The sequence below is a fragment of the Periplaneta americana genome, chromosome 10, assembly GCF_040183065.1.
Source record: "Periplaneta americana isolate PAMFEO1 chromosome 10, P.americana_PAMFEO1_priV1, whole genome shotgun sequence".
Taxonomy (NCBI): Eukaryota; Metazoa; Arthropoda; class Insecta; order Blattodea; family Blattidae; genus Periplaneta; species Periplaneta americana.
Window position 1 is genome coordinate 45,880,663 of NC_091126.1, and position 25,705 is coordinate 45,906,367.

A 25,705-nucleotide genomic window follows, 5' to 3' on the forward strand; every position below is an offset into this window, starting at 1 on the left:
TACATATCTATAAATACAAACAAGCTGCTACTTTAATGTTCATTTTGAAAATCAGAAAAAAAAAAAAAGTGGCTGCACAACTAGTTGAAACGATAATCACACTCTTCCTTGGCTGATGCAACCTGGCCATCTTGTGTGCATGGGCTCTAATTTAAAAAGAATTGGAAGAAATTTGGGGAGACCTTCATCCTGCAGTGGTTTGACAATGGTTAAAGATGATAATATATAAGTTGGCAATACTTTTATTGTAAAGATATACTGCTATAGCACTTAAATGATAATATTTTATTCTATTTTAATTTTAATCTCGAAACGTAACTCAACGTACTTGTCAATATTTTTTAATATCTAGATTCATCCCAGACAGTACAAACAGGCAGGATTCTGCTAAAATAATCTCTGCATGAAGTATTGTATAAACATTCAGAAACATACAGCAAGTTTACTTAAATATAACAAATGTCCAACATTTAAAGTATAAAAATTAACTGCATAGTCACAAACTGTAAAAATTAATAAATAATTCAAATATTAAATTACCAAAAAAAATTCTAGAAATGAAATAAAAAAAAATTGTAAAACTATAAGCTCAACAGAATACATTTTCTTCCCTGTATACTTTTTACATTACACACATTAATCCAGAAATTAATTAATTAATTAATTAATTAATTCATTCATTCATTCACATATCGTCTGCTTTATCAGCATGGCTATGTTGGGAGCAAAGTACGAAAATGGCCATTGGCAGAATTATTTATCCAATCTTACGTTTCGACGTTTCATAACTACCAAAGCCAGAATTACTTTTCTTCCCCTGACATTTGCTATCTTCAAACGACCAAATCTAGAATTATGCAAATGAGAATTGTCCAAAGTTAAAATAAACATTCAATTCAGAGTTTCGAATGTTGGTATCAGTAATAAAAAATTAAATCAGTTGTCAGTTTCTTATTAGCTAGTCTAATCACAGTTGTGTTATGGGGCACATGTGTAGCACAACATTTGAACTTCTTAAAGATGATTTTGAGTTGAAATCAAGTCAGTATAGTAATTCAAATGCCGACAATTTTGACTAATTTATTAGTTATTTCTGTTCTGATGATAAATTATATCATATAATTCACGAGATATACCTAGAACTGGCCACAAACGTACAAGATGTGTGGATAAGGAACTAAGAAAAAAATACTGTACATAACAAGAAAAGTGATTGATACAGTGTTTACTTAAGTTTATGCGGGCAATACAAATGAAGAAAAAGCAAAAGGGAAAATATTTGGTGGTAAGCCCAATAATAAGCAATGCATTTAGGGCAAGAGAAAAAACAGATGCTATCAATATATAGACATAATCTGATGGAAATTATGACTATATATTGAACTACCAGGACCATCTGACAAAATTTTTATTCCTGAAAACCTTGAAGATTGAGAGAAGTTTTTGTTAGATATGGATGTAAAAATCATTGTTCAACCAACAAGTGTAAATGTGTGAAAACAGGAATTCCATTCGTCATTATGATATAGAAATACATAATTCGCTAGGTTTACTATTATCATTCCTGTAAGATCTTTAGATTATTTGTTTATGTTAGTTCTTATTTTTATACACTAAAATTGATTAACTATTATAAAGAACTTACGAAAAGCAAGTAAAGTTTTCGGATAACTGAAGGGCTAAACTACATAATATAATAAAATAAAATATTTAACATGATAATTTTTTCTAACTTTAACTAATTTAAATACTTTACAACAGCTTTTCATACTCACGGCATTGCTGCAATTTTCTGGCTATATTTCTCTTGTGACAATGTATTTCTATATGTGGCCTAACAATGTTTAAGTGTCATAAGAGAATTCAAGAAATATTTTAAAGCAAATAATTTTATTAATGCTATGTATATTTTTTTTATTATTATTAAGTGTACACTTTTTTAATATCAAATAAATGTGTAAAATTCTATAACTGTTCAGTTCACTCACACAATGTTTCGGACTATGGATATTTCCTACTTGCATAATGCTAGGATTGGTAATTTGAGACCCTACAAAGCCCGAAATTCAGGCTTTGATAGTTGTGAAACGTCCAAACCAAGAACTAAATTAATAATTCGGCCACAATGAATCAGAAACTGTGTCTGATGTGACTGTTAGAAAAACAGAATATTTTTTTTTTTTTAATTTTGTACATTTTCTGAAATGTCAAGAACACACATGCTATGTAGTATTACACTAAGAGCCCAATATAACGCAGATTGGTACTGGAGTGTATGTCTCAGCAAAAAATCACCATTATATTTTGTATAATGAGAATATTAATGTTATGAAGTTTGTTTGCTTCTGTGGTGAGAATTTTTTCTGGTAGCATACACCTAGTGTACACAATGAAAAATAATTGTATGAACTCCATTTGAGATTCTGACTTACAGTAAATTAGCCGAACACCTACAGTATCAGATTATGTAGTTTATTGTTTTCGCATTTTAAATACTAAGTACGGTACCTTGTTGACTAGTTTCAGCCTGTTGTAGGCTTGTGTTGAAAGTTATGTAATCAAGATGTATAATCAGAAGATAGCCCACAACAAGCTGAAACCAGTCAACAAGGTACCGTCCCTAGTATTCAACACACGAAAGCAATAAACTACATAGTCCAAAGTAACACAGTGTCAAAAGTAGTGTAATCAAGATGTACCTACAGTACGTTGAGTGATTTGAAGACAATGATAACTATTGTATTTTATGATTGATAGGAGTAAAGGTGTGTAACTGATCAATTCTTTTTATTTGTATAGGTATTTGATGATATAAAATTGCATAATAGCAGTGCATTTTGTTGCAGTTTTTTCCCCATGCTCCCTTCCCATCCCATTACTCGTTACTTTACAAGTCACCATATCATACTGTCGGATCTGTGGCTCAGCACTAGCATGGTAGTCCTTCAACCAGGCAGCCAGGGTTATCCCTGGTCTGGCCATGATGGAATTTCTGGTGGATGAAGTAGACATTACAGAGAGTTTTTGTCGGGGTACTCCCGTTTCCCGGTTTCATTGCACTAAAACTCGCCACCTATCCTTCAGTTCATCTATCATCTGCAATAGTTCAAAATAGGCTGTGGTGAATCCTTGGGGGTGGTGCAGGTTTTGATCTGATATAGGAAGGTTTGGGCCTCCACTCCAAGCTCTAGGGCTTATCAGATACTCATCTTGGGATAGGACTTGGCTCTGTCAGGTTGATGCAGGATGGTTAACTGTCAGCATTAGATTCATGATTGTCACCTAGGCCACTTGTCAGACTAGAACAATTATCACATACTGAGTGTCCAGTGGGCCAATGTAATTCTAGGTACATGGATCCGTATCAGGTCAAGCCCTCAAAATGTAAGTCAGATGACCGATCAGTAAGTCACCTACCTTCCGATATACTGAGGGTAAACTATATTTTGGGGATGAAGTATGTCCCCTAACAGCTGCGTTATATCGGGCTTTTACTGTATTTTTATTGAATTACTTCATAAATATTTTGAACATAATAGCAATATCAATGTCACTGTCTTGATATTGGTAATGTAATTGCTCGCTGAGTTAGTAACATTCATTCCTAATTCTATTCACTGTGCATGATTAGATGAACTGTAAATTTAGCAAGAATTAATATATTTTTTACTGTATAGGTTCACTGAATTGTTGGTAACAAAAGTTAACACTACTTTTAGTTGTCCAATAAATTTAAAAGTCATGACTTAAGATATTTATTTCAGAAAGAAAATAAACATTAAAATTTGTCCAAATGATAAGATTATGTATCCCATGGTGTTATTCCAAAATTATTTCAGAAAGAAAATAAACATTAAAATTTGTCCAACTGATAAGATTATGAGTCCCATGGTGTTCTTCCAAAATTCTTTAATATGTTTGGGAAACAATTTGGTTTACCTAAATCTTTAATAGATGACATTGTCACAATAGTTTTGAAAAATTCACGTCAAATTTTAAATAATCATTTACACTCTTGAAATATATTTCAATTAGATTTTAGTATACATATCAATTCCTTTTTCTTCTTGTTATCCTACTTTGTATTTATATTTGTAACTCATAATAATACAATATGGAGCAGAGGCAGAGAATATTTCTTTTATTCTAGTGTGAAAATGTAATGGGTCTTTTTTAACTGTGACTCAATTACTGTGAAATTATTTTTAAGAACTGAATACTAATGGTTCTGATCTCTGACTATTTTTAATTGTACATATTTGTTAACTAATAAGATACGAATAAATTTTTCTCACATTATTGGATAAGAATGAGAATTGATATGTTAGATGGCAATAATCATGTAGACTGAAGTTCCATATTTTTATAAGTTCAGCTATTACTTTTATAATAATTCTGGCAAACTCATCCACAAAAGAAATAATATGTAAAAACATGATTAGAACGTAAAGGAATATCATTGTTCCTGCAATAACTCCTATGTGACATATTTATCTATTTTAAATTTTTGCTCTATTAAATAACTTAAATAGTGATACAGCAAATAATAAAATCTCCTATAATGGGAAAAAGACCTTTGGGGAGGCCGAGACGTAGATGGGAAGATAATATTAAAATGGATTTGAGGGAGGTGGGATATGATGGTAGAGACTGGATTAATCTTGCTCAGGATAGGGATCAATGGCGGGCTTATGTGAGGGCGGCAATGAACCTCCGGGTTCCTTAAAAGCCAGTAAGTAAGTATATGTAATTATATTTCTTTCTTTCGAAAATGTAAGAATTCACAATCCACTATGTACGGCTGCCATAGGATGAATAAATGTGTTTTTTCCTCCTACTGAAAAATTGTATATTTTGCACATAGAAGTTATTGCAGGAACGACGATATAAAAATATCAATTGGTTAATATAAAATATGATAATAAAACAAAAATATTGACTAAAGTTTTGGTAAATTTGTTAAATAAACAACTTTCCTGTGTTAATTGAAACTATGATGGTAATTTACCTTAGTTAATGACTAATTTCGGCTTGATTTTGGCCATCTTCAGATTTCTAGAGAGATCCATGCTTGTTCCTGGTTTCTTCATTTGGTGCCTTGGTGGTGTATGCATTTATGATCAGTAGTGTTTTCTCAAATAGTGTGTGCATTCTGAAATTTGTGTGTCGAGTTATGTTGTTGATGTTTTGTAAATCTTTATATTTCGTATTTTTCTAGTGTGTTTAGTTTCTGGTTTTTCGGTTCAATATGTAACATTTCCATGTCTGTTTCTATATTGCTGTAGTTGTGGTTGGTGTTGGTGTTATGTTCTGCGTATGTGGAAGTATTGTGTGATTTGCTTAGGGAGTGATGTGTTCCAGCCATAACCAAATCACTCAATACTTCCACATATGCAGAACAAAACACCAACACCACTCACAATTACAGCAACATAGAAACAGACATGGAAATCCTACATAGTGAACGGAAAACCCTAAAACTAAACACACTAGAACAATACGAAGTACTGTATACAGACATAAACACATCCACAACATATCCTCAGCACACAATTAAATTTCAGAGTGCACACCCTATTTGATGCATTACTAATCACAAATGCATTCACCACCAAGACACCAAAAGAAGAAACAGGAAACAAGCATGGACCTCACTAGAAATCTGAAGATGGCCGAATTTAAGCCGCAACTAGCCATTATCTGGGGTAAATTACCATCATAGTTTCAATTAAGATAGAAACATTTTTATATAACAAATTTACCAAATCTTTAGTGTTAAAAGTGTATAATCAAGATATATAAAATATTGAAGTAATATGCCGAAAAGTTATGTTTCCTTGCATAGATTAAGGCACAATTTTTATGGGAACTATTTCTAAATATATATTAATCTATTTACATATTATCAATTTGCCTGAGCAACATTTCTCTCTCTTTCAAACACTTCCATGCTTGTTCCATTTCTTCTTTTGATGGAGGTTTCTTTTTTTGCTTAGATGCCGTAATCTTTCGGTAAATATCAAGGACTTCATTGTCAGCTAACTGGAGTCTCCGTTTTAGTTCTTGTCTGGACATTTCATCACATGCAAGTTTCCTGAGGCGTTTCAGTTGATGGATGTTGTGGTTCGATATTACCTTCAAAATCAAGACAAAGAGAATTAACATATTTTCAAACATATGACTGCAACTAAGTTAACATGGAAGCATTCATGTGGAATATATATGACGACAAAACGTTTTCATTAACTTTTATTCTATATTGGAACCATTGCTTTGAACACATTTCTGTCACTATGTTCACTATTTCATTACATTTTATTCTGTCTGGGGTATATTTACTCCACACACCTTATCACATATTCATTGTTCCATGACAAGAAAGCCTTCACTTATAAATGTCTCATTTTTATCACTGTTTTGTAATCACTTTGCTTATCATTTACTAATAACAAATATCACTGCAGCATCTCAGGTGACGCAGTTCAAATGATGTTTGTGCATTATTTATTATCCTATGTTGCTATTTCTGTCCTGTTCTGTATGATTCTATATATTAGTCTTGGAAATAATGTGCATAGTAGTTCTGTATACTGCTACACAAAATGGCAAATTTTTTCGTCTTTGACAGGAACCTGAACAGTTATCGAACAATTCTGCTAATAAACAATTACAACAATATTTCTCAATAGTCAAGTCCAACAAAGGTTAATGATGGGTATCTGAAACATTAATGCGTATAATAGATTTCCAATTTCTAAAATGGACAGCTGAAATTTTATTCAGGCTCAATTAACTATAATTGCTAACCAAAGACTCGAGACTGTGAAATACTGTAAATCTTTATAAATCTTTCATTCTTACATCACTCTGAAACATACAATTTTATTATATTGTAATCCTGCAACAATATGCAACAAAATATTTTATAGAATATAGTTCCTATTTCACTTTTTAATCAAGAAACATATATCTGTTTACCTTAATCAAATAACATATGAGGGTTGCTTGAGAGGACAATGCTAGTGCAACCCAGTTCTCACATAATGATTAGTCATCCTTCATGAGTAAACACGTGACGCATCAGTGCTCTGGGTAGAGAGTTGTGGTGCGGACACCTCTCTATTATTGTTCCCGTGCAGTGATTTGTAAAGATAGAAAAAACCGAGATTCGAGCAGTGATAAAGTACTTCATAAAGGAAGGTATGAAAGCAAATAAAATTCATGTCGATTTTCAGAACACACTGGCAGGACTTTGCTTCTTTATATTCAACTGTTGCCAAGTGGACCAACGAGTTTAAATTTGGCCGAGAGAGCTTAGAAGATGATCCGCATAGTGGTCGGCCAAGATGTGTCACTATCCCAGAAATTTATGCAAAAGTGCATGAAATGGTCTTGGAGGATCGCCGGCTAAAAGTGCGAGAAATAGCTGAAGCTGTAGGGATGTCATCTGAACGGGCATATCACATTTTATCTGAGGAATTGGGTATGAAAAAATTCTCTGCTGGATGGGTGCCACAACTGTTAACACAAGATCAAAAACGCATCAGAGTGCAAATGTGTGAACAATATTTGGCCTGTTTTCAGAAAAACCAACAAGATTTTTTGCGCCAGTTTGTGACCACAGATGAGACATTGGTCCACTACTATACCCCAGCGACAAAACAACAGTCAAAGCAGTGGAAACATGTTGATTCTTCACCACCAAAGAAAGCAAAGGCAATATGGTCAGCCGATAAGGTCATGACATCAATTTTCTGGAATGCAAAAGGGATTTTGTTGAGAGATTATCTTCCCACTGGTCAAACAATTATGGGACAATACTACGCTAACCTCCTGGACCAACTACAGCAAAAGATACGTGAAGAAAGGCCAGGTTTAGCAAGGAAGAAAGTCCTGTTCCATCAAGACAATGCACGCCCACACACGTGTCATTGCCATGGCAAAAATACATGAATAGAGGTACGAATTGTTACCACAACCGCGCCTTATTTGCCTGATATGGCTCCATCAGACTTCCATCTCTTCCCTAAGCTTAAAATTTTCCTTGGTGGACGGAGATTCTCTTCAAACGAAGAACTGATAACTGCAGTTGACGAGTATTTTGCAGGCCTGGAGGAATCTAATTTTCGAGATGGAATAAAGGCATTGGAACGTCGATGGACCAAGTGCATTAGTGTACAGAGAGACATTGAAAATTTAAAATAAAAAAATGAGGTATGTTGTTATTTTCTATTTCATTACGAGAACTTTTCAAACTATCCTCGTATTCCTTCCCATCCCATCTTGAAAATGCACCAGAATGTAAATTGACAAAAGTTTTCCTTGTAAGAACAGTAAAAATATTAGAAAAGCGATAAAACACAACACAAGATTTTTAACTTGGTACCCTGAAATGAGGCAGTGATGATATGCACTTATAAGGTTTTATACAGTTTGAAATTACTACTAGGTGAATAGATTATATGTGAACCAGTGAGCAGCAGGACTTTACCTGTCAGATAACATGTCCATGGCTGAAATTGAGAGCATTATGAGATCTCGAATGTGATGTTAGGTATGCAATGTCATACTAAAGTCTAGACAGAACGCAAGTATTTCTCAACTGATTTGTACAGTCTGCTAAGGAAGCTTAAATGGCAAATAATAGGCCTTTATTCCATAATGAGTGTTTAGGTGAGGGGTTTGGACTTTTTCCATTGCTGGTTGTCACAATCAAAAAATTAAGACAACTTTTCGAAGGGTGGTTCTCCCTTCGTCTTCAGGTGGAAGGAAGGAGGGAAAGGAAAAAACCTACTGTTGGGATCATTACGTACAGCTATTCTGTATGACTGATCGATTGATATCTGGCTTTGGTGGAGATTCTAATTAAGAAAAACCCGAAGTCATTAGCAGTATGTTGGCACTAAACCAAACGGAATAAAAAAGATGGGCGTGAAGTGGCTAAAAAATTGATGAAAGACAAACAAAAGGAGGGGGCGGGGAACTAAATCGATCAGTCATACAGAATAGCTGTACGTAACGATCCCAACAGTAGGTTTTTTCCTTTCCCTCCTTCCTTCCACCTGAAGACGAAGGGAGAACCACCCTTCGAAACGTTGTGTTTAATTTTTAGATTGTGACAACCAGCAATGGAAAAAGTCCAAACCCCTCACCTAAACATTAATGATCCACCATTGCTTTCCAACCCCTCATTTAGATCAACTCCATAATGAGTGTTTATTTATTTATGATTCATGTGTCTGTATAGTTTATTTCAAGAAAGAGATGATAAGAGTTCCAGGTCATACCATCTTCTTTGTGGCTACAATATTTTGTGCTTGTAATACTTAAATTACCACCACTAACAGCAACTGACCCTTAACAATACAAGTAGGCAATGTTACTTAAGTGAAAATGGTTTGAGTTGTCCTGAGCAGCTAAAGCTAGTGCTCTCATTAACCAAGTTGCATGAAAAAAGGTATAGTCTGACTTCTCAACATCCAAAACAACATACTGCTAATGGTATGAAATCATAAAACACCTCACCTTTAATTCTGCCTGACATCTTTTCAGTTCTGCAAGAATTTCATCATCAGCTGGTTCTTTGTGTTCAGAACTGTTCAAAATACCTTGGTCTTCCAATTCTTTCCTAACACGGCGCTCTAATGAGGAAGTATTCGTCATGGAGAAGTTTCTTGCAGGTTTTGTGTTTTCGCCACCTCTGCATCTGTATCAAAACATATTTAATACCCACATAATATGGTTTGTTCACAAAAGCTAAATTTGTTGGGAATAGACAACTTATAATAATTTAACAACTTCTACTTCAGCATTAGCTTGCAATACTACAAGAATATTGTACTGCACAAATAGTTGTCTAAAATGAAAACATAAACAGCATTTTTCATATTAAATACAGTAGAACCCCGATTATCCGTCACCCTATTAACCGATTGGCGGATTATCCGACTGTCTTTTTCTCGCTTTTCTTTTTTGCTACTGCACTGTGTATGTTCTGCTTTGCAAAATTGTACAGCTGTTGGGGAGTCATTACCTGATCTTTATACGGCCTTTGCAAGCTTGCTTTGGTGACAAGCCTTTTGACTGTGCAGCTAAGACCATCACAGGCACTTTTGCCATATAACGCAAAAAAAAAAAAAAAATGCTACTGAGCATCAATATCAAAGGAAAGTTTCATAGTCTACTAGAAGTATTTAATCCTCTTCTAACACAAATTTATTTATTCCAGACCCCGTTCAACATCAGTTTAACATTCTAATGGGTAGTGTGAACACAGACCGTATGAGTTCTACTTTTTCAAGCTAAAATACAATTCTTTCGTTGTAACTGACAAAATTTACAAAAACCAACTTCGTGTGATGGGTTTTCTTCTTTGTACATTTCCTTCAGGTTTGCTAACACTAATCTTTTTTTGCTAATGACGTTTTGTGCCATCTTTCTTAGGAACCGATACAAAGATTTTTTTACCAGGCATGACTGCTTACTTTATCCTTTTAGTAGAAATTGATAACAAGGTTAGTGGTTGTCTCATTCAATGTTTTTCTAGGCTTGGGGATTTACAATTGAAAGAACACACTTCTAAGTAACTAATTTTTTCAAAGCACTGGCCATGTAATCAACACCACACTCATTTTGTATTCATTTTCTACTCCAACTAGAGTGTAGGACTGTTAGGATCATCATCTTTTCGCTTGTCTGTGTTGTTAAATGAAACTTCTTTTTCAGGTGTTTCAACATTTCTGACTCATATTCATTGTTATTTTTTTTTTCCTGATATGATTATCTTTGCAGTAGCTTTTTTAATGGGCAATTCCCCTAGAAGATCTTGTGATTGGTTCAATAAATCAATCGAGATATCTGGATCAGTGAATGATACAGAAGTTGAGGTGCTTGACAATGTTACGATTTCATCATTCTATTAAGGTTCAGAACTTTGTTTTGACACTTTTAACCTACAACCATCATAAATTCACATACCTATCCCTATATTTAAATCTAGAGAACACATCCAGTCCATGACTTTCCTAAGATTGCGGAATTTAGAATGATCAGTCTCTCTAAATTGATTGCAACATTTAACAGAAAAAATGCCCAGTTTTTTATTTCCTGCCATTTTTACTTTTCATGTAGTATTATACTCATTTATAAAAACTACAAGAAATGGTGTTAGGCTATGTTTGCAGTACCTTATCCTATGCAGTATGAAGTAAATATATTTGATAAAAAATACAGATTTACATGCAGCTACTATTCACAATAAACATTTTGAATGGTCAGAAAACATTCTATACATATTGCCTGGACTCTGTCACAGAGATAATAACCAAGTTCTAGATGATTAGTGACTAGGCAGTTGAATTCAACATGTTCCGATATGAATATTCTCGTGAACCTAGCAAGATCCTTATGTAACCTTCTCATTAAGAAATCTGTAACTTAAAGTCCCATCAATTCTTCACGTTCAAACTCTGCACACTTATAGTCAACATATGTATACGAGATTAATATAGCCTATATATATATATATATATATATATATATATATATATAAAAAATTGTGTTTTTGAGATTTTCAAAGAATATATTTTCATCCAACTATGTTGCGTGATATATCGAATTGAAACCCATAAAATAGATTTAACATAAGCTGTAGCCAAAGCTTGTAGCATGTCTGAATCCAGAGTTATCAATTTTCTTGTTGGCAGAGCTGACTCAAAATCTCGCTTTTTTTTTCTTTTACACTTTTCAAAAATAAAAAACAATGATCCAAACAATCTAAAACTCTGAATTTTTCATGTCCTTTGTGTACATAATGTATAAATAAAAAAAAAAAAAAAATCAGTAAAATCTGAGACATCAAAGCCCAAAAATATTTTTAATTGGTTGATTTGACATGGAATGACCCATAGTTCAGTATTGAATATCTTATCATTTTGCCTGGGAAATTTAGAACTTTTCTCTTATACAAAGAGACCACTTTAAAAAGGTGTCCATAAAGAGAAGTTTCACTGCAGTGTTTTTACCAATTGTCTGAGCATATTTCTTATTAGAATGATTAATTATTGTCTTAGCTGTCTAACATTGAAAGAGTGACTATACTATTTTTATGTACTGTACAGTCACTTCTACTTGTTTTGTATCGCTTCTACAAAGAGTGGAAGGTACCTCAATGTCAACTTTCTGCTTCCCCTCTCTGGATTTAAAGTTAATACAGTGGAGTAATACAGGTACAAAAGAAAATAAATAATATCAAAACTGAAAACACCATGCTTCTTTCATTGGTTTCCACTCAATATTTTTAATTGGTTAACAGCATATCTAGCATCAATAGAATTGGCGAGATGGTATTCTGAAGAGATGAGTCCGGGGATTCGCCAACAAATTACCTAACATTCAGCTTACAGGTAGGGAAACCCAAGAAATTCTACCAGGTCATCAGGCTCACTGGGATTCGAACCCACTCTTGAGCACAACCTTAGGTCATGAGTTTCACTTGCTAACCACTAAACCAAGCATGTGGTCAACTCTGAAGGTTAATAATGTTAAAATATAAGATTTTAAATATAAAAAAATGTGCTACAACAATATATAAAAATATTGTGTATAACATGCTAAAGATTGTATTCGCATACCTCTTTCCATCAAACGAATCTTGTGAAGGAATCATGATGTTCTCTTCCATCAAACAAGACAACAATCTCTGAGTCAGCGGTCCTGTGTTTCCAGAGTCAGGTCTTTTATGTATATTTCCGTCCATTGAATTTACACTAGGCCTAAGCTTTGCTTTGCTCGTATTAGCATCTGGATGTTCCTCTAAATCTTCCTGAGCCCATCGCAAACTATAATGGCGTCCTAAAGGTGGCACTTTCTGATATTCAGCATCATTTTCATGTTCGTGCAGTAGTTCATCAAGTAACTTTACATCCTCCATTGATATATCAGAACAGTAAGGTTCCACTGATAGCCAGAACTTATTTGGAGTGTCATTTTTAGGAAGCACTATTTTTGGTGCATCATGTCGCATTTGGTCACTATGATCGTGGTCTGACAGAACATGACTTGGAAGTGGTCTGGATGATGTCGAGGAAGGAATGCTTTTCACTTTGGTAAATTTTATAGGTAATGGACCTTGATTTGTTTCACTACTGCCACGGGATTTTGAAGAACCTGTTTCTTTCAACTTCTTCATAGGACGTTCCTGTTGTTTTGTTCTCTTTCCAGGTGACAGGGGTGCTTTATGGATGTGAGAAATAGTAGTAAGTTTTCCTTTCTTATTGTCACCACTCCTTTTCTCCTCAGCATTACTCAGTACACGAATTTCTTCCTGTGCAAATAAATCAAAACATCATTGTTATTATTATTATTATTATTATTATTATTATTAATATTATTATTATTATTACTACTACTACTACTACTATTATTAAGACAACAGACGAAAAATGTGACTCTGGAAGATCCAGAAGATAGAAAAATCATTTATGCCATTGATGAATTCAATTGTAACCTTGCATTCACATAGCACTTAATCATGTTTCTTAAATTGAATTATATGACTATATTTAGGGGTCGTTCCCATATTAATGAATGACAACTGTCCCATACAAAATATCACTTCATAGCCTCATTAATTAAACAATATACAAATTCGTATCTTCATTAATGATCAAATAATGTATCTTGACAAATAATTACAAGCATGAGATGTACCTACATCATGCAGTAGTAAATGGGTTCAGTTACTTTCAATTTTTTCCCTTTTTGTATCAAATGGTTAAACACTCGGTATGGTATGGATTAAGGAAGGAGAGTGAAACGAGCACAATTAGACAATTCATACGGGCCCACCATTATGCACCTCCAAATTCTGACATGGGCGAAAAATTACCAGCAGATTTTATCCACTGTCCATCTGAGTGATTATGTCGCAGGGTTATCGAAACTGGGGAAATCACGTGACAGTTACTTACTTAATGGGCCCTTTTTAAGTTATTTTAAACAGTTGTATAATATTACATAGAAGTCCAATCCCAAACAGCAAACGTTTTCAGGAAATGGTTAAGGCATTCCAGTCATGAGCTTTTTTTTTTGAGGAGGCAAGCACTGCAACCTTAAGCTTACTGTGCAACCTCCTTTATTGTAATGATTTCTGAAGTCTTTAGGACCTCTCATCAAGCACGTGATTCACTACTTGGTGCCATCTTATCGATTCAGCCACACCATCCAGGCATGACAGAGCATGCATGAACAGAAATGCCTCTCCACCTCCCTATGATGTTCCTCTGCAGTCCCCTTAGATCGATGGCATCTGTTTGAATTTCATGTGCACAAATCTGCTGCAACCTTAACCAGAGGAACACTCTGTCATTGATTCCGTGACTCACCAAGACACCATCTATCCAAATCAACTACACTCTCTCTGTCTACTACAGTCTGCTCATTGAAGCCTCTGCAGTTTCTCTGGGATATGTGCAGCTCCCAGACAGATGTCACCTGTAGACAAATCCCGGAACCATGTCCATCATGTCCTTTTTGTCAACCTGTAACTATTAGGCCTTAAGATGATTAATGAAATGATGCTGATGAAGGCGAAATGAGTCTGAGGTCCAACACCGAAATTCTGCTTCAAGTGGTTGAGGAAAAACTTCGGAAAAAAACCCCAACCAGGTAACTTGTCCCAACCGGGATTTGAACTCAGGCCCGCTCATTTCACGGTCAGGCAGGCTAACCGTAACTCCACAACAGTGGTGGACAGCCACTAGCCTTTACAGAGGGGCCAGCAGAAAGAGTGAGGGAAACTGGGATGCAACATAATCACTTCGATGGACAATAGAGCTCTCTATAAAGGATAGGTTTCTTTGCTCTGAACAGGACTAAGACTGTGACGATGACCTTCAGAAGAGGAGGCAAGCAAGTGGCAGCCGACACCATTTATTTAGGACAGCCACTGGCCAGTCTAAGAAACTTCAAGTACCTAGGGATAACGTTACAACCTCAAGGAACAGTCTACACAATCCACATCAAAGATGAAGTAGCAGCTGCAATATTGTCTATGAACGACATAAAACACCTGTCAAAGATCTCTCTAGAAACAGCAATGAAAATATGTAAAGTAAAAATAATGCCAATCGTCACGTATGGGATGCACCTCATCTGCCGGTATCTAATGAAGAGTAACTTAAAAGATCTAGAAATTTAAAAACAGCATTCCTGAAACGTGTACTCTGCCTCTCCAAATTCTCACAATCACGACTCGCCTACGAGCTAAGCGGGGAAACTATGCTACTGGAGGATATACACCTAGAAATACTGCTATCATCCACAACGGCATAAGAGTCTACCGTCGCTGAACAGCGTAGGAAAAAGACAGAAATACCAGCGAACTTCTACAGCACAGATGCCATGACCAGAGATGACTGAAAGGAAGCCAACTACGAACTGAGACATATGAAAACCCGACTGGCAGTTCACGGATTTCACCATAAAATATGCCATACCGAAAACTTCCATGAACCAAGTGCAGATTGCGTGTGTTCCTTGTGTGGGAAGGACTGTGGAAGATACCATGTACTCGAGTGCAAAAACTGTTTAGTGTCTCTCACAAAGTTTTGTAACAGCGAGAATTTTTAAACTCTTGCTATATGCATGTTGTGCGATTTTCTCTATTATTATTATTATTATTATTATTATTATTATTATTATTATTATTATTATAAATGTATGACATGAGATCCCAAATTTTCTTCGATTCTCAAAGGTAAAATTCTAACGGTCTTACTAATAAAAACTCTATATACAGACGTTTAACTGTCTTATACTTATACAATGAGTAACTCATTTATAAGTTGTGCGTAAATTCCTTACTAATAATCACTACATACGTCGTGTATAACAGTATGACTGTTACACAGCTACGTCATAGTTTCGTCATTACTTCGTTATGAAAGGTAATAGAATATCTGAGGTTCTCTATTGCATCCAGTAGAGCGCTCTAGTGTGGCGTGTTAAATATCGATAGTACAACAGGCTCTAATCGATTACCACACTACATTTTGGTCAAAGAGTACAAGCTACAGCAATATTAATTCTAATAACTCTATGATATTTGGTTTGTTCTTCTGTGGTTACAAGGTAACCATCATCATAAAATGACAGTCGATACGAACAGCTGTTAGAGGGACGGCCATTTTTTCGCCATATACAACGCTTAAACAAGGGGTTTCGTGTCTATAACTACTGCAAAGCAATTCCTATTGTATAGTTACAGCCTGTTTATACGTCCATAGCTTATTCACGGTTTATTAGTAACGTTTTCTGTCTCAACTCTGCATAAGTCTCGTATAAAAAGTATACACGGTTTATTAGTAAGACTGTAAGGATATTTATCGCCCCTAAGTATCTGTTATCCTCAGCTGGATTTTAATCTACAAACCTTTGATCCTGTGTCAAGTATTGTAAGCACTTGAACACCAAGGGCAACAATGGTGAACATTTATGGAATTGAAGAGAGGCAAGAATTTTTTCCAACACTTTTTGATATCTGACACTTTCTCATGAATATATGCTAAATGTACAAGATCACTTGCTTAACAACAAAGATCAGCTGACTGTGCTGACCATAGTACGCTCATAGAACGTCGATGACCAGAGAGATCAATTATTAGTAACTACACAATGGTAAAATTCCAGACATTCACATAGTTAAATTCACTCATTTTCATTTTTTTAAATAAAATGTTTACCTGCAGAACTCTTGTCCGAACTACAACAGCAGATAATAAAGCTTCCAGTTCCAGCTGCAGAGCATCAAGATCTTCCATGCCAACCCCATCGTCCTCAGTTCGATTTAATATAGCAGAATAGCGAGGTAGCATCCTGTCGTTATCAACTGTTTTCAATAGTGGAAATGACAGGACACATTCTTTTCCAGAAGAATCTGATGAATCGGATCCTCTAACTTTAGCAGTAGTTCCTTTTCCATATTCTTTAATTTTTCCAACACCTTTCTTTGGACTCTGCTTTGCTTTTGTAGACATCATGCTCCCCCACACTTCTTATACCATACAGTAGTGGACTGGCCTAAAAAAAATGTTATATTTAAAGATTTTCAAATTCCAGTAGATATTCGTGATATATTATATACACACATGCTGGAGAGAGTGAATAGAAAGACTGTTACTGCAAAAATTTAAATGATTGTGCAAATATCTTCTCTTTAGCTTTAAAGATTTTTTTAAAGAAGTCACAGATATAGTAATTATTTTACGACAAAAATAATTCACCAGTTAAAAAAAAAACACGCACGCACGCGCACACACACACACACACACACACACACACACACGTCCTCACATGTGGTAGCCTATGCATTAAGTATTGTGACACTGCAAGTAACCCATAACACTGCCTTATCTCCTAATTTTTAGGTTCATTTTGTTCAACTAATTCAATTCTCTATTGTTTCTCTATGTACAGCCCAGGGTTGCCAGACGTATTGGATTTTCCAGGATTGTTCTAGATTTTAATGGTGTGTCCTATGTCGTGGATTGAGTTATATTTGTCCCGGAATGTCAAGAAGATTGGTAAAATACAATTTTTTGCTCATTTATATAACATTACTTGTATTACAATTTCTTAATCATTTTTTCAAGACCCTCCCCAACCAATGTTCAATGTCGTCGTCAATGCCACTTGGTTCCTCCTATCGGATTGTATTGAAATAAAAACGTAATACTATAGTATGTATTAGGTATTAGGCCTATATAGCTTCATTATTTTTTACTCTCTTTCGAAGTTGATTTATTATTGACAGGATTTAAACACTGTATCATGCATTTTTTCTGCATAGATCAGACTGTAATATGATATTTTTCCACACTTTATAAATAATTCAAAGAAAATTTCATAATCTTGCAAAAATATAACAACATTTAAAGTTTGGGTCCTATATAATTAGTTGAAATATATAAAACGAATAGTCAGTTGTATTATAAAATGAATTAATTCAAATGTGTCATGTTAAGGTATGTAGTATTATCATCACCTGTCCTGGATTCTCGACGTAAGAATATGGCAACCTTTGTACAGCCTTGGGGGGGGGGGGGATAGCCTCCAAATTTTAAGTCCCCTTCAAACAGCTTTGCGCAAGTTCATGATGGCAGGATTGATACTTCCATGACTTCATTATGCAGCTGCATAGTTGACAAACTTTGCTGCCTCTACTTCAAATGCCTCTTAACTACATGAGTTAGTGACTCGAACTGAAGCAGAGGGATAAAAATCATAGTTTTTATAATTGTGATGTTCTTGTTCAAATCCTGACGTTTCTTTTGCTTTTCTTTTGAGACAGCTGTGTTACAATATATTTAAAACTAATGACAATGTTTATCAATTTTAACGGACAAAAATATATATTACAAATAAAACAGTTCTTTCCCTTGTCATAAATTAAATGTAAACTATTCACTTATTTATAATGTAAACTTTAATACGAAATTAAAATAGATGTTTTACTCTGTATAATAGAACAGCATGCTCGAAACAAAAAACAGGACAATTCTTACATTAAACATATCATAAGCTTTAAAATTCCACATATACACGATAGATACAAAACCCAGTTTATCACATAAGAACTACAAGCTTAAACATCGAGCTACGAAGATTAGCTCTCTACTGGGTACATTCCATTCACACACCATGGCCATGCTTTCTTTTAGCGTGTTTAATATTATCAGTTTTGTTACTTTTTTTTTTACGAGGAAACGACAATGACTAGCCATTCAGAAGTTCACATACTATTTGAAAAATTCTCAGTACCCAGGATTGAACCAACAAAGGTCCAAGTTACATGCTGCTGCTGCTGCTGCTTCTAAGTAGCACATCCATCACAAGTAACCACTCAAACACAAAAAACTGCTGCACTGTCCAGATTAAAGTCATATTAGGCATTGATATCTCGAGAGATTCAGAAAATCAAACTCAGAAGCATTGTCAATCAGATGATTACGTCATGGGATTTCATGATTTGAAGCTGTAGTCTTCTGGAATGATTTCTAGTCTGGAGAGCACAGAATGAGCAGTGTGTGTGTGTGTGTGTGTGTGTGTGTGTGTGTCTGTCTCTCTCTCTCTCTCTCTCTCTCTAACGGTATAAGTGCCATTATTTTTAACTAATGATTACTCATATCATAAGAAAAAATGTCCTCACAAATTTTTTCTATTATTCAAGTTTACAATATTAGACGTTTGGCAACATTCCTAGATGGGGAGGAGGGAGTTTACAAGTAGACAGTATGGCTCAAGTGGATACAGACATATCGGTACAAAACAAACAGTCTGTTATAATGAAGGGGTGGACCAGGACAACTGTTGTTTACCATACATAAAACGAGCAGGAAATACAAACTTTCAATCTCAATAATAAAACATTACGGTAAATTTAGATTTTATTTAACAATATTGCTCCATTTTTTAATTGTACGTCTAAAAATAAACAATCGTTTACTGCACAAAACCACACGAAATTTTTTCTAATGTAAAATTTTAATATCTCCCACTTCCGTAAAGCAGTATAATTTTTAAAGAAATTTCTGATTGTGTGATTTTCAGAATGGGGTAAGATACTCCCAGTTTCTAATTGTAGAGAAACTGCTACATAAGTTAGCCGATTAAGTAAACTTCTTTGCGGAAAACATTAACGGTATATCCTTGTTACTGCACTTTAATTATGACGACTTTCTCCATAAATTAATAACATATGATATTCCTGAACTGTGAATGACATTGTAAGTTGTTTATCGAATACCGGTACTGAACTGCCATCTGCTCGGCAGGAGACCTATGGACAGGGAGCTTGAGCTCAGCTAACCTGTATGTCTGTGCAGAGTACTGTCAGCTGAATGAACCCTGCTGAATGTTGCCACATCTCTTACGCCAGAATATTAACAAATTTAAGCATGCATTATTATTTAATTTCACGAAAACGTAATAGAAAACACAAATATTTATTGTTGTTCTCCAGTGACATTGGGGATTACTTGATCTGCATCATTTTACCCCTAGTTTCCCAGTATAATGAAGTCAGACAATTGCTCGTCAGTTCTTTACAATTATCCAGGTGATATTTATTCAATATGGCATCTTCTTGACAAAATGTGCACTTGGGTGAAGGAAGGCAATGTATCTTGTGCAGATGTTCGGCGAGGCAGTCATGTCCAACTTCCATTCTAAATAGGGCCACTGTACTCTTCCGTGGCATACTTTATTTATACAAATATTTATGTAAAATAATATTATGCATTTTTATGCCTTTGACAATAAAGTCCATCCATCCATCCATCCATCCATCCATCCATCCACCTATCGTAACTCTTTGCTAGATATACCTACTGATGTAACCGTTTTCGTAATTTTACTAACAATATAAGCAGTATAACGCAAATAAAATAAGGAAAGAAATATTTTTTTCTCGGAAAACTATCAAGTTTTGACCCTATGTTTTATGAACATTTTTTGATCCTGTAGACCATCGTTTCCCCCAGGGGGTTCGCCAAACCTTTTCCGTAATGGCGGGTTTCGAGGTTAGTCCTTTTATTGTTTCCTTAATTTCTGCGGCATTGTCATAATAATAATAATAATAATAATAATAATAATAATAATAATAATAATAATAATAATAATAATAATATTATTATTATTTTAAAATTAAATTAATCCTATAATGCCCCTTGTTACATATGTGTAATATCGGGAATGTATCACATTATTTCTACAATAAATTAATATTTACCGTGAATGCCTGATTCACAGTTACGTAACAACATTAGGAATGCATTTGATTTCACTACAATGGAAATTTAGTCTGCCAGCTTCTTTGTATTCTAACAATACTAACAACAGTACCGTGATCCGAATAAGGAACGGTTACATGGCAGTTAGGCCTTTGATTTTAGATGTTAATGTGGAATTTCAACAAACTTATATTTAGTTTTGTATTTTCAACAATAGCCTACTTCTTCTTTCCTTGTAGCAAATGCAGTAAGTTGTCAGTTTTGTATCAGAATCATTTCCGTTCACATTAAAATGGATAACTGGTTCAAAAGTGGAAGTTTGAAAGGGAAACAGGGTTTAACAAAATCGCAAGTTAGTGTTGTGTCAACAGGTCATTCAGCTTCTAGTGGTGTGTCAATCCGACAAAAGTGAACTGTGTGTAAAGAAAAGAAAGTACGATGATAATTACATTAGGTTTGGATTTTCATACATAGTGACAAGGACTGTCCAAGACCACAGTGTGTTGTTTCTTGCTGGCAATAGTTTGAAACCTTCTCTACTTAAACGCCATTTAGAAACTAAACACCCCACCCATGTAAACAAATCTGCTGATTTTTTACACAAAAAGCTGAGTGGAAAAATGAATTAGCTACTTTTGTATCTGCTCCAAACAGTGACAATGAGAATGTTCTTGAAGCGTCTTATCATGTTAGCTACAGAATTGCTAAAACTGCAAAACCTCATTCAATAACTGAAGATTTAGTGCAGCCATGTATAAATGATGTATTAAAGTGCATGCTTGGAGAATCTCACAAAAAAAGTCAATATGGTACCATTGTCCGACAATACGATCAACCGCCGGATTAAAGACATGGCAAATTATATCGAATATGAAATTTTGGAAACAGTTTGTGCCAGTCCTTCTTTTGCGATTCAACTTGACGAATCGACTGATGTTGCCAATTTAGCCATTTTGTTACTTTTCGTCCGTTATATTAATGGGGAGTCTGTAGAAGAGGAGCTACTATTCTGCAAAACCCTTAAAAGAGAGAACTATGGGAGGAGATATATATATATATAAGTTAACCGACAAATACTTTCGCGAAAATTCAATAGACTGGACTCGCTGTGTAGGCATTTATTCAGATGGTGCGAAATCTATGACAGGGTGTTATGCTGGGTTTGTTGCCAAAGTGAAATCGGTAGCACCGAACGCTTCTTGGACACACTGTTGCATTCATAGACAGGATCTTGTTTCTAAACATATGCCCAATGGATTGAAATGTATGTTGGACGATGCAGTGAAAATAATTAATTTTATTAAGGCTCGCCCTACAAATTCCCGGATCTTTCCAGTGCTTTGTGAGGAAATGGGAAGCATTTATAAGTGTTTATTTTCTCACACTGAAGTTAGGTGGCTATCTCGAGGTAGAACTATTTCCAGACTGTATGAACTTAAAGACGAAGTTTACGTTTTTCTCACCAGCCATGCCTTTCACTAAGCAAAGTGCATGGAAGATGAAATCTGGCTTCAGACTTTAGCTTATTTGGCAGACATTTTCTAAAAAATTAACAGTTTAAACTTATCTCTCCAGGGGTCAAATATAAATGTTTATATTGTGCAAGACCGTATCGAATCATTCATTAAAAAACTTAATTTTTGGGAAACGTGTTTCAATAGCAATCAAACTGAGTGCATTGGTACCCTTCGCGACTTCCTGGTGGAAAATCATCTTTCTTTAGACGAAAATGTCAAAAACATGGTTAAAGAATATCTGAAGGGAATTGAAAAACCTTCAGAGAATATTTTCCTGCTATATCCAATAATAACAATTCGATTCGCAATCCCTTCGAAGAGTCAACAATTTTAGAATCCACATTAAGCATAGATGAAAAAGAGGAGCTTCTTGAAATTTCCACTGATTTTCAGTTACAGGAAAGTTATAAATCTTTATCATTAATTGGTTTTGGTTGAGTTTAAAGGAATTCCCAGTGTTAGCAAATAAAGCCATAACGGCTTTATTACCCTTTTCATCAACATATTTGTGCCAGAAGTCGTTTTCTTCATATGCCTATTTAAAAAAATAAATACAGAAACAGACTTTGTGCTGAAAGTGATTTGAGACTTTATTTAACTTCTGTGGTGGGCGCGCTTCCGAACAGGGGCAGCGGCATTTCCCCGAAGGTTAGAGCCCAATTTAGGTGTGTGTGGGTATTAATAGAAAAAAAATGTCATATAAACATGCGTCCTATTCTCAATATTTTCTAGCCCCTAATTTTCGATTAATCAGAACAAACACGTACCAACCCCAGTAGCTTCCTGTCAACCATAACCTTGAAGTCAAATTAGATAAACTGAAAATTATTCCTTTCTGCTTAATTATAGTAGTTTCTACTAGTTCCCTCAAGTCAAATCAAGGCGTTCTGAATAAATTAGCTAAAGTAAAAATTTATCTAATTCTAAGACTCATCCATAGTAAAGGTAAGGCCAAACTAGCATTGAGGTAGTTTCCTTCACAAACAGCTTATACACCTTGCACATACGTATCTACAATAGGTTAGGTTTGGTGAGTTTAGGCTTAAAAATACCATCAACTGCATCTTCACAGGAAATCTCTCATAAATACGATTTTCACTTTCAAGTCACCAGAACTACCTCAGCGCTAGTTTCCGAAGAGCAGTTTGCTAAAATTATGTGCTTGAATTGTAATTATATTTACCGTGAAATCTTGCGTTACAAGAGAAGGTGGAGGCATCCAAAAACAACTGATGTGAGGGCTGTTTATACAGAACACACAAACGGAGGAAGCCAACAGATAATCCCACATGAATCTTCAATAGGTGATTCTTTATTCGAAGACAAGGTTAGGCTTATGGTTTCTAAATATTTATATTAAATTTTGTGGGCATGTGTCCATGGATCGTGTCGCAGACAATAAGTTCACAGTCCTGAATATTTTTGGTGTTTTATTAGCTTTGAACTGTATTTCACGATAACTTCGGGGCTTGGTAAAACAAGAGGAAGTTAAACTTCACAATTACTGGACATTAATTGGAGCCCCTAAATGTATGTGTAATCGAATACATTAATAATGTATACATAACTAGCAATCATTTAAACGGTTTTTTTTTCTGTAGATTTATTTAGAATCTGTATCAAACAACACGAAGTAATAAATTCACGTAACTCAACAATAAGTCAACAACATCACGCCTGGCAGGCTGGAATCAGTTTTGCCAACTGGCCATCACTGAATCCCGGTAGATGGAACTTAAGTATAAGCTATTTTAGAGCGAAAAAAAGCTAGATTTTCATAAAATACTTCAAAATCAAGTAATTCAAAATTTCATTCATAGCTACTGCTAATTATATATCACATGTTTTAATATTGAATAATTTAAACAGTGATTACTTGATTTAAATAGAGATTTCCTCAGGATCATCTGGGTCAATGTCTGAATCCTCAATGTTCAGTACCAATGAAGAAGTAGGCTTACTTGCAGTGGCGGCAATATCTCTGCTATGAGATACTGTATATGAGAAATATTCGGTGAGTCGTCATTTGATCCCTTCTTGTATGCAGCCAAGTCCCTACTTTACGTATCACATCTATTGGCAATAAAGTAAACTTTTTTTTTGTTTTTGGGTTTCCAATGTTTCCATATATGGATCACGTGAGTCACGTCACCTCAGCAAAAAGGGAAAGAGATGAGAGAGAAGGATGTTTAGCAGAACCATGATGAAACATGTTTTAACTCGTCTCTGCATTACAACATAATATTACGTACCATGAATAGTATAAGATTAATATTTATACAATATGTATTAAATAGATCTATCTAAAATTAGATTAAACCAACGAAGCTTTCCGCTTGCTAAGGGAAGGACATAAGCAAGTTTCGCCGCTAAGCGAAATGAAATTTTTTTTTCCGCTAAGCTAAACATCAAAAAAGTTAGATTTAGCTTGAAAAAAAAGCTAAATTGGCAACACTGGCTGGAATGGCAACAACCAGCGTTGTCAGATTGTGTTCCGATAAAAGTCTAGTGCAGTTATCCTCAACTGACCGTGGCGGTAGTTATTTCCCTAACTCTATCGATACAAAAGTAACTAATATTTGCAATTCGTTATCTTAATCCATATATGCCCGTAACTTTTATATAAAAAAAAGTCTTCATTTTCATAAATGTTGCTTCTTTTAGTCATAGTAAGAGAATAACAATGCAAAATCTCCGCTTACATAATCATTAGTGCCCATTTAACCATGGGTCGAAAACGACCCTGTGGGCACATGAACAACCTTTTCATGCATATTATAGTGAAGTCATCATAACGATTATTTACTAAATCTGTTGGACATAATTAATAAGAAAAATGACTCCTTTGCTTAATATAACTAAAAAATTTATTATTACACCTATATTTTGTGTATACAAATACAAAGGGACATATGTGCAAAACTACTATGCATATAAACTATCTCTGTTACTCAGAAATTCCAGGTGGGTGCTATGTAATAGGGCAGGCCTGCAGAACTCGCAAGTAGGGAAACTATGACGTCAGCCTCACTCCACTTCTATTCGGGATGATCGACTTCCGCCGCGAGAATGAATGTTGATGCAGCCGAGCGTAACTAGAACGCCGTGAAAAGGTGGGTGGGGTAAGAAAGGGGAGGAAAGAAGTAGCTCTCAAGAGCTACAGTTCTGCAGGTTTGTAATAGGGCGTATTTACTAAGGTTGTTGGACATAATTTAGTCAATCTTTTATATGTTTGATATAATAGGAATTTTTTATTACTGTTCAGCTGAAGCCTCAAGTTGGCATGGCACAGAGATTGTTACAATCTTCGTCAACCGAATCGTCACCAGTTTCATTACCGTCATCTTTCGGAGGTTGTAGAACCACTCAATATTTGAAATATTTTCTTGAGAAAATACT

At 34.9% G+C, this 25,705-nt stretch overlaps 1 protein-coding gene across 4 annotated transcripts; it reads right to left on the reverse strand.

Moving 5' to 3' along the window:
* Positions 1-226: 226 nt before the first annotated feature.
* Positions 227-24,383, reverse strand: Ada3 (transcriptional adaptor 3). 4 transcript variants are annotated; one of them, XM_069837312.1, is made up of 5 exons: positions 24,268-24,383; positions 16,743-17,079; positions 12,633-13,324; positions 9,526-9,706; positions 227-6,135 (listed from the first exon to the last, which is right to left on the reverse strand). In XM_069837312.1, exons 2-5 carry the CDS (start codon positions 17,037-17,039, stop codon positions 5,896-5,898), a joined length of 1,410 nt encoding a protein of 469 aa, XP_069693413.1. In that variant the 5' UTR covers positions 17,040-17,079; positions 24,268-24,383; the 3' UTR covers positions 227-5,895. The 4 variants fall into 4 exon arrangements, with proteins under 4 accessions (XP_069693413.1, XP_069693412.1, XP_069693411.1 ...); XM_069837311.1 differs by having other exon boundaries at positions 24,183-24,286; XM_069837310.1 differs by lacking the exon at positions 24,268-24,383 and adding an exon at positions 23,490-24,048.
* Between the last annotated feature and the right edge of the window lie 1,322 nt (positions 24,384-25,705).

Excerpts from the sequence above, each read along its gene's own strand:
- Ada3 (XM_069837312.1), bottom strand. The coding sequence starts at position 17,039 with ATGATGTCTACAAAAGCAAAGCAGAGTCCAAAGAAAGGTGTTGGAAAA. Across the intron at positions 9,707-12,632 it reads GATTCGTTTGATGGAAAGAG|ATGCAGAGGTGGCGAAAACA; the intron begins GTATGCGAATAC and ends GTTTTGATACAG. Across the intron at positions 6,136-9,525 it reads GATGTCAGGCAGAATTAAAG|GTAATATCGAACCACAACAT; the intron begins GTGAGGTGTTTT and ends TTGATTTTGAAG.